This window comes from Hesperophylax consimilis, chromosome 9 (assembly GCF_061612785.1).
Source record: "Hesperophylax consimilis isolate HC1 chromosome 9, BYU_Hcon_1.0, whole genome shotgun sequence".
Classification (NCBI taxonomy): Eukaryota; Metazoa; Arthropoda; class Insecta; order Trichoptera; family Limnephilidae; genus Hesperophylax; species Hesperophylax consimilis.
The window spans coordinates 38301112-38311384 of record NC_142844.1 but is presented as its reverse complement, the minus strand read 5'-3'; the positions used below and the strand labels follow the sequence as shown (position 1 = coordinate 38311384).

The following is a 10273-nucleotide window of genomic DNA, read 5'->3' as shown; positions in this document are numbered from 1 at the left end:
GTTGATGATATTCACCAATATTTGACGAAAAATCACTACTGACAGCTACCTTAAGGTCAATCTACATAGGGTATATCGGAATATGTAAAATGATGATAAATTTGTATATATATATCAAACCTTTGTATGACCGTAGAATGGCAAATAAAATCATAGTGATAATTTTATATCTAAACGCAAAGGTATCGAAAAAAAATGGATGAGGGGAAAATAATTGATGGAACCAATAATTGATTTATTTATTAAGCCCTAATATCCTTTTAAATCAATATTACAGTTGTATGGTTACAATGAAAGAGCAGTATTTTGATTTAAACATTGTTTACACACTTTGTCATAATAAAAATGTATTCAGTTTATTGGTTTATTCATAATTTAAGAAAATCAATACATAATAATATCATTGTGCCTCGCTATAGAGTGAGATTCTGAGTATCGCTCTGGTGAGGGACCACCATTCAGAATTGAACATTGCTTGAATTGGCTTAGTTATGTTTAGTGACTAGATCTGGAAAAGACTAATACCTTGATACATTAAAATTGCCAAGAATACATACATTTCCTCTTTATTCGTGGGAGCCCATTTATTGGTACGCGCATGACGCTTAAATTGTTTTTTCGCAATCCATTGATCTGCATACCTGTTGGTCTCTCTCGCGATCAGTTCAACGAAATCTGCATCAAAGATTTTAAGAAAGGCATCCACAGGTTTGCCCATTTCGTCGGTATTGAAAGTTGGTCCCGGCGTGCCTGTGAAAGTCTCCCTTATCCCAGTAAAACGTAAGATATCATTAGACCAATCGAAAGAGTAACCTTCAGGCGGCAGAATCAAACGCATTGCCTCACTATCTACCTGGTCTTGTCTACTAAAGTCTATGGCCATAGCGGAGTTAGGTGAAACGTTGATAATATTATGATAAGGTATTGGTGGCATGTATCCTCATCGCTCTCTTCGTGGTCGACGTCACTCGCTTCGTCATCCTCGTCGCTCGATCTGTCCATTTCTGAAACAACAGAAAACCCAAATTAATTTAATGTGTCTATATTACGATAACCCACTGCCTCTGGTACGGCTTATGACTCGCAATACGATGGTCGCGGGATCAAATCAAATAAATTATATTTGAATAATTAGTGTTATTTTCACACAAAATTCATTTAAAATAATATATATTATATTTGCGGCACGTTCCAGAGTGGAAGATACCCATAGTATCGCCCTGGTGTAAGACCCCATTCAGAATTGAAACGTTGCTTGAAATGGCTTTTGACGGCCGGCATAGTCCAGTGGTAACGCATTGGACTGCCATTCCGAAGGTCGCCGGTTCGAACCCGGCGTGCGCAAATAAATTTTATTTGATTGATTTGTGTTATTTCACAATTAATTAATTAAAATAATAATTAAAATAATATATAGTATATTTGCGGCACGTTCCAGAGTGGAAGATACTACCAGTATCGCCCTGGTGTAAGACCACCATTCAGAATTGAAACGTTGCTCCAAATGGCTTTAGCCGTGTTTAGTGACTAGATCTGAATAGCCAGGTACTTCCCCATCTTCCTCTTTCCCTTCCCCACTTACCTTCAGCCTCACAACATCCCCCAATTGGGGATGCCATAGTCTCACTGGCTCCAGCTGAGGCTCTTGTGAGGTATTCATATAAAAAAAAATATAAAAAGTTAATCAAATACTTGAGGCGGGCAATGTCAGGAGTCAGAATAGCACAGTCAGGTAGGTATGGAATGAAGAAAAGAGTGTGTGTGCCAAGATCGAGTTGCATGGTGGTTCATCCTCTCTGCCTACCGAAATGGCGTGAAGGTAAGTTAGTTAGTTTTATAACTCACGGTTTCCAAGTACAGACTCTTCTAGTACAGCTGCCTCGTCCACGTTACTTTTTCTGCCCATGTCTGACTCTGAAATAAAAGAAAACACAAATTTACAGTAGAATTTGGATATAATGACTTTGCATTTAACGGTCTACTGTTTTAAGTGACGATAATGTAAACTCTAGTAAGGTTTCATAGCTTTTAGTAGGAAAACGTATCCGTTTAAAGTGACCAACTACGTAAAGCGACCTATTTTAATGATAATTTGTCCGGTTACAAAACCCACCTACCAATACAGCCTCGCAACACAATGAGTCCCGTGAAGCGAAAGTGTTTTTTCAATTTAAGAAAAAAATGCTGTATTACACCGTTTAGAAGCCGGTGAATCAAATGTAATCCTCGCAAAGAAGTTCGGCATGTCTTATTTCTCACTCTGCAATACCCGTTACAGAAAAAAGATGTGTAATGATGCATCCACGACATAACAACAATACATTTTGTATGTTTGTTATGTGGAATTTTTAAGTACTATGCTTATTTCCTGCCAATATACCAACAGTGAAACTGTGCTAGGGATATCAATATAAAATATAGATAATTGATTTTATATTGAGCCCCTGGTATGACATTTCAAAAAATAAACTCACCGTTCCCAAACGCCGACAATTCTTCGTAGAATGGTACGTCCACCCACAGCTCGCTGTGATAGCCGGCTTCCGGAGAGAAGAGTTCCCCACTCCGCGATGTCCCAGGTAACGGCTCGGGAGATGCTGCACGGATAGGCATAATTGGTGCATTGGGAGCCGTTGATTGGGTCTGTGCGGGAGTGGACATCCACGGTGGTGGTACGGGTCGTGGCAACGGTGAAGGCGTCCCTTGTGAAAAGGGACACGTTGTTCTCTCCGGAGATGGAATTCTGAAAACATTTACATAAATCATAGAAAATTGTTCTCATTCACGTGTGAAACAGTAAGTACAGTATGTAAATAAACAATAAAATAAGAACTCTGTAAAATATGCACTGAATGTGCCAAATGCACAGAGCGCTGAACTTACCAACTCTCACTGTAAGAGTGGAACGCTGTCAGGAAAAAACAATAATATTGTACCAAGCATCTAAATACGATTACTTACTTTTGTTTAGTTTTTCTTGGAGGTGCGGTAGGGAGCAAAATGCGCGCCGCCTGCTTCTTGAATTTTCGGCTTTCCAGCTCTAGCCGGATGGAAGCAGGCAGGGCCCTAACAGCCTTTAGGGCCTTGACGCGATCCTCTCGCACCAGTAGCAAAGCAGGGTCGCTGTTTAAATAAATACAAATATATGATGAGTTCAACGGCCACAGCAAAGTACTTTCATAAAAAAACATTAAAAAATACTAACACTCCAGACGAGGCTGCAATTGCAGCTCTGCGTTGACGTCCACGTGCAGGTAGTCCGGCACCAGCTCGTACCCCACGTCTCCCTTTTCCTCTGCCTCCTCTTGCAGTCAGCACCGCTCTATAAATTTTAAATTGAAAACACTTAATGTAAGTACTTAAATGTTTAAATTTTGTTAAATATTGCACTAATATAAAATTTGAAAATAATTATTGGGTTGTGGAGTGATCCCTTTCCCTGGACGACAGCTGTTTCTGCACAAATTTGGTAAAAGTAAACAAATTAATTAATTATACAACTAAATTACTAAATTTTTATTGTGTGACGAAGGCTTTACACCATTTTACATGTGAAAAAGAGTCAACTTTTTGACATATGACTTAAAATAATTGGTTAGCAAATATCTGTATTAATAATGAACCAATTCAAATAAAACTTATATATATCTCTTTGTTTTGAATCACTGTGATGGAATATCTATATTTCAAATGCGCGAGTGCAGTATTTAAGACATTATTGTAAATCAAAAACAGATGACGTCTTCAGTTGACGTAATCTTACACAAAAACTTCAACCAAAACAATATAATACAAACAAACGAATTAAAAACGCATTTCAAAGATAGATAAGTCAATCATGATTACACAGATATATAATTATGCGTTAAAAACCCAATAAATTAATTACTTACGGCATTTTAGGAAGAGTCCAAAATTTCGTGAATGTTGAAAATTTATAATTTTGTTTTTGACAGGACGCCATAAAAAAACCGCGAAAACTCGTTAAATAACACTTCAAAGACAACGGATAAGTTCATAGACAAAGAGAATATATTATCAGCTATTCGATAAAACAAGTAGCTGGCCATGGAAACGTTTTAAATAATTACAATAAATATTTTACGAATGGTAGAAAAATCGGTCCATTTTTGGACCGATATCAATCGCAGAAAAATAAAAGTGGTCGATTTTTCGACCGAAATCGTTCCAGTGGTTAAGGCGATGCCATATAGTTGCGCGTGAGGTTTAAAATTGAATAGCCTTAAAATGTGTACCCTTCACCCCTCTTTTGCCCCTTGTCCCCTTTCCTTGACCCGGGCCCAAAGACAAGGAGCATTGTTATCGTTGCATTCTTACCGCGAACATTCATGTCATCTTGAAACCCGCATATGTTGAACTCGGCTGTGATTGTTTTTGGAGCACACATCGTCCAGTGAAACGTTTTACCCGCCACAGTGAATGTCACTGTTTTTGTTTTGTGTTAAGTGAGCGAATGTTAATTGTATGCAAACTGATAAGTGTAAAGAACCAGCGGCTTATGGAGGACGAGACCAGGGTAAGTCTTTGGCCTTTCCCAATCATTTCCTCTTGCAAACACTAAGGCAATTCAATTCGTTTTTTTGTTTGTCTTAGTCTATATCGCACCACCGCATCCGCACCCCCGCACAATTGCGAACAAAGGATTTGCGCACCACCATCAAATTGGTCCAATTTCGAACCGGATTATATTGTATTACTTTCGTTCGCAATTGCAATCTATAATCATTATTTGTACCAAAATCATGGCATTTGCATTATAAATGGGTTAAAATTTAGTCCGTCAAATAGCTATATTAAAAACGGATTACATTTAATTCCTCGTTGCAAATTATAGGTTGACAATAATTTAATCGTGTATGTAGGTACCTGGTTTAACGCAAGGAATCGTATTGTCTAAGTAGGTACTTGTATTCAATACTGAATTCTAATAATACGAGTACATACTTCGCTAGCGTTAAGTAGGTAGGTATGTATTAACGACCGCTATAATAATAGTTGGTAAACAAGAATAATAATTCAGTTGTTATTGAGTTTAATTTGGAAACACTTCTCAGAAGAATTGTTTACTTTAATCAATTATGCTACCGTTAATTAAATTATAGCGTTATTTAAATTAAAATTAATTATTTGGTTTAATTATTTATTGCTAAATAATGGCTACTAAAGAAAAAAAGTTGAAATTACTGACGGCTCAACGAGATGCGTTAGATGCGCGTCTTACTAAGTTATTTGAACTATCAAATAAAATTTCCGACTTGAGTATTCTAGAGGAGTTTCTTTCGTTAGTTGAAACTCTAGACTTGACTTTAAGTAAGTATGAGGACATATCTCAACAAATAAATATATTAAATTTGGAAATCGATTCAAACTTTGAACCTGATTTTGAAAGATGGTTCAAGTTCGACGATATGTACGGACATATTAAAAGGAAAATATCATTGAATCGGGAAAACACTTCGCGGGTGGCTAGTGAACCAAAAAAATGTAGTGTAAAACTCCCACCGATTGAATTGGCATATTTCGATGGGGAAATAAAAAATTGGCCCATATTTTATTCAAGTTTTATTAACACCGTACACAATAACGATACACTTTCGAATTCAGAAAAGTTATATTATTTGTTGGGAATAATCAGTAACCGTGTTAAATCAACGTTCGCCGGGATCATTTTATCCCCCGAAAATTACGAAATTATTTTTAACTTGTTGATCGATAAATATAACGACAAAAGAGTAATATCTTCTGCATATATCGATCAAATTTTGGATTTTAAATCCTTTGCTGTCGCCAATATCAATAATCTGGAATCCTTCATTGATCATTTTGCGTCGGCAGTGGCAGCCGTAAAAAAATGTAAATTTAGATAATTTGTGTGACTTTATTTTCTTACACATTGCATTGAAAACACTTGATATGGACTCGGTGAAAGGATTCGAAACATACAATCGGGAAAATGAATTCCCCTCGTTTGAAGACTTGGTGAAATTTGTGCGGGAACAAGTTAAGATCTTGCAAAGAACCCGTTCTTCAAGGAAATCGATGGAAAATAAAGGTGAAACGTCAAAACGGTCACAAAGATCGACGCAAGCCTATATGAGCGCTGGTAGTGAGGAAAATCGTCAGCCTATTAAATGTTTACTTTGCAATAATCTATCGCATGGAAATTTGTTTAAATGTTCAGAATTTAAAAAATTGACTGTAAGGGAACGGTTCAATTTTATCAAAAGCAAGGGATTCTGTTTTAGGTGCCTTAGTTATAGACATAAGGCTAGGACTTGCAATTCAAATCAAAATTTTCATCAGTGTAATGACAAGTTTCATCATACAATGTTACATTTTGAAAAACAGGGTGCATCACACAAGGGGCAGTCAGACTCTCAAAATGCCCAAAGAATTGAAAACCAGAAAGCTGATCAATCGAATGATCCAAAACCGGGCTGCTCCGATTCTGATGAAGTTTTGTGTACTTTTTCAACTGTTCGATCTCATAATCTAAAGACACATTGTACTGTATTGCTGGCTACCGCACGAGTGGGAATAATAGACGCACAAGGAAATGAACATCTCGTTAGGTGTTTATTGGACAGCGCATCTCAGAGCAATTTCATTATTCGGGATTGTTGTAGAAAATTAGGATTTTTTGAATATCAACGCCCGTCTTGTTCCACCGTTAAGGGTATTGGAGGATCGTCTAAGCCCATTACAGGCTCCATACAGACCGAAATTTACTCTCGTTTCAATCGAGCAATAAATTATAACATTACTTCATTGATTGTGAATAAAGTTACTGACCGCTTACCTACCACCAAAGTTGATGTACCTTCATTGTCATATTTGAATGACTTACCGTTAGCGGATGAGTCATATGGAGAACCAGGAGAAATTGACATGTTGCTAGGAGCCCAGCTCTTCCCGCATCTCCTTTTGTCAAAAAAGGGTTCAAGACCCTTTTCAGAGGCATAATCTGCATGCTTTAGAAACAGTTCTAGGATACATTATTTTGGGATCAGCACCAACTCGGGTTGAGGATAATGTTAGGGTATCTTGTTGTGCCATGCTAAACGAACCAGATGATATTTGTCTCAAAAGATTTTGGGAATTAGAAGAGGTAAACGTACCGTCTATTAAAAGTCCTGAAGATCGTGAATGTGAGGAAATATATCAAAGAACAACCACAAGAGATTCTGAAAATGGAAGATATATAGTAACTTTGCCATTTAAAGGGGATGTTTCAACCCTTGGGGATTCATTTGCAATGGCAAAGAAACGTTTTTTATGTCTTGAACGTAAATTGGAAGCCTCTCCAAAATTAAGAGAAGCTTATAATAATATTATCAATGAATATTTAGAGAAGGATTATTTGACTCTCAGCACTTCAAATGAAGGAAATGAGATGCCTTCATACATAATTCCGCACCATGGAGTTGTACGAGAGGATAAAATCACGACCAGTTTGAGAATAGTCCTGGACGCTAGCGCAAAAACAAGCACTTCCGTGTCATTGAATAATATTTTATATAGTGGGGAAAATTTACAGGGAAATTTATTTAATATAATTATGAATTTTCGTGTATTCCCAATAGCTTTCTCAACTGATATACGCAAAATGTTTTTGTGTATAGGAGTGAAAGATAGTGATCGGAGATATCAACGAATCTTGTATCGCTTCTTGCCCAGCAAAGATATTAAAACTTATGAGTTTAACCGCATTTGTTTTGGTCTTACATCCCCAGCCCATTTCAAGCTTTACGCACTATCAGGCAATTGGCCTCCGATGAAGGAGAAGCTTTTCCTGAGGCAAAGAAAATTATTGAAGAATTTTTATTTATGGATGGTTTTGTATATAGCATGGAAACTGAAGAGGGTGCAAAGGAAACGTCCTCTCAGTTAATCGCATTATTGAAGACTGGCCAATTTGACCTCGTCAAGTGGACCAGCAATTCACAAGATATTCTGGAATCTATTCCAGATTCGCATCGCTTATCAGCGATAAAGGAATTTGATGAAGTGAGCATGCATAAAATATTGGGCTTATACTGGTCACTAAATTCCGATTTATTCTCGTTCGTCACTTCTACACCTAAAACAGGTTGTACAAAACGAAATATATTGTCTTGTGTCGCAAAAATATGGGATATTATGGGCTTCATCGCGCCTGTCGTTTAATATGCCAAGCTTTTAATTAAGCAATTGTGGCTACACAAATGCGATTGGGATGATGAAAATCCCGTCGCAGATGCCAGCGAAAAGGCATATGGAGGTATAGTGTATTTCCATGTCCAAAATCGTGAAGCAATTTGAGTACATGTTGCTTGTGCAAAATCGAAGGTTTCTCCTGTGAAAATTGTTTCTCTCGCACGATTAGAACTTTGCGCTGCATTAATAGTTGCAAAATTAATGCATAACGTAGTAGAAACCTTAGAAAAATTCTAGAAAATTGAAAATATTTACGCATTTACTGATTCCACTGTAGCACTTTGTTGGATTCAGTCTTCTCCGCACCGTTGGGGGACATTCGTGGCTAATAGAGTTGCTAAAATTCAATCTGAATTATCGGCTACCTGTTTTAATCATATAGCAGGCACAGATAATCCCGCTGATTGTCTGTCACGAGGGCTTACCCCCAATCAAATTTTAGATCACCCGCTATGGTTTCATGGCCCACCGTGGATGAAATTTAGGCCTGATCGGTCGCCCATTACCACATTTGATGTTACCATGGTGACAGAACTACCCAACCAGAAGTCTTTTTCGTTAGTAATGACTTCTGGTTTAGAAGAATATGATATTCTAACCCTGTCAAAGCGCTTTTCCTCGTGGAATAAATTATTACGATGTTTGGTTTACGTATTTCGTTTTCTTAAGGTGTTGCCATATCAAAAATATATAAGTGGGTCAGATTTAGAGTTCGTTGAGCTTAAAATATTGCGCGAAATACAACGAGCGTACTTTCCCGGGGAATTGATAAATCTACAACAAGGAAAGACGTGTAAACCCGTATTTCAACGTTTGAGACCGTTCTCGAATGACGGAATCATAAGGTTGGAAGGTCGTTTAGTTTATTCGGATTTAAATTATGATCAAAAGCACCCCATAGTTCTCCCGCGAAAGGATCACGTTTTGAATTTGTTGGTTGATCATTATCATAAAATTCATTGTCATTCGGGTCCCGCATTATTAATGTCTATTTTGAGGCAAAAATATTGGATACTGTCAGCCCGTAGTTTAATAAGAAATTGAGTACATAAATGCAATTCGTGTTTTCGGCTTCGCCCTAAAACAATTGCACCTTTAATGGCAGATCATAGAGATTGTCGTGTCATTCAGTCTATAAAACCATTTACGCATGTGGGTATAGACTTTTCCGGGCCTTTAAGGGTAACCGTATCACGTGGACGTGGAATTCGTTCTCAAAAGGAGTATATTTGCTTATTTGTGTGTTTGATAACAAGAGCTATACACCTTGAATTGGCGCCAAGTTTGAGCACCGAATGTTTTCTGAACGCATTAAAACGATTTCTTTCTAGACGTGGTCCTGTGTTAAATTTATACTCAGACAACGGAACTAACTTTGTAGGAGCCAAGAGAAAATTGAATGAATTACACGCATTTTCGTCATCTTCACATTTTGGTGAAGAATTCGCAAGTATTGGCCAATAATAGTAGTTTAGTAGCATTAGGTTTAGTCAATGTAGGTTAGGAAATTTAGGATAACTGTAGGTTATGTTAATTTGTTTATATGATAAATGCCATGACAATGCGGTTTTAAACGGGGTGATTTCGCACCCTTTCAAGGCGGGGGAGATAGTTGCGCGTGAGGTTTAAAATTGAATAGCCTTAAAATGTGTACCCTTCACCCCCCTTTTGCCCCTTTCCTTGACCCGGGCCCAAAGACAAGGAGCATTGTTATCGTTGCATTCTTACCGCGAACATTCGTGTCATCTTAAAACCCGCATATGTTTGAACTCGGCTGTGACTGTTTTGGAGCACACATCGTCCAGTGAAACGTTTTACCCGCAGCAGTGAATGTCACTGTCTTTCTTGTTTTGTGTTAAGTGAGCGAATGTTAATTGTATGCAAACTGATAAGTGTAAAGAACCAGCGGCTTATGGAGGACGAGACCAGGGTAAGTCTTTGGCCTTTCCCAATCATTTCCTCTTGCAAACACTAAGGCAATTCAATTAGAGTTTTTGTTTGTCTTAGTCTATATCGCACCACCGCATCCGCACCCCCGCACAATTGCGAACGAAGG

At 37.7% G+C, this 10273-nt stretch overlaps 1 protein-coding gene across 1 annotated transcript; it reads right to left on the bottom strand.

Moving 5' to 3' along the window:
• Positions 1 to 211: 211 nt before the first annotated feature.
• LOC149421321 (uncharacterized) lies at positions 212 to 3948 on the bottom strand. Its single transcript, XM_089635476.1, has 6 exons — positions 3894 to 3948; positions 3206 to 3322; positions 2962 to 3123; positions 2475 to 2743; positions 1846 to 1914; positions 212 to 1004 (listed from the first exon to the last, which is right to left on the bottom strand). Exons 1-6 carry the CDS (start codon positions 3896 to 3898, stop codon positions 874 to 876), a joined length of 753 nt encoding a protein of 250 aa, XP_089491602.1. The 5' UTR covers positions 3899 to 3948; the 3' UTR covers positions 212 to 873.
• Between the last annotated feature and the right edge of the window lie 6325 nt (positions 3949 to 10273).

Coding starts and splice junctions, on each gene's coding strand:
- LOC149421321 (XM_089635476.1), bottom strand. Junction 2,744..2,961: donor CCAAGAAAAACTAAACAAAA/GTAAGTAATCGT, acceptor AAATGTTTTCAG/AATTCCATCTCCGGAGAGAA. Junction 1,005..1,845: donor AGAGTCTGTACTTGGAAACC/GTGAGTTATAAA, acceptor CTGTTGTTTCAG/AAATGGACAGATCGAGCGAC.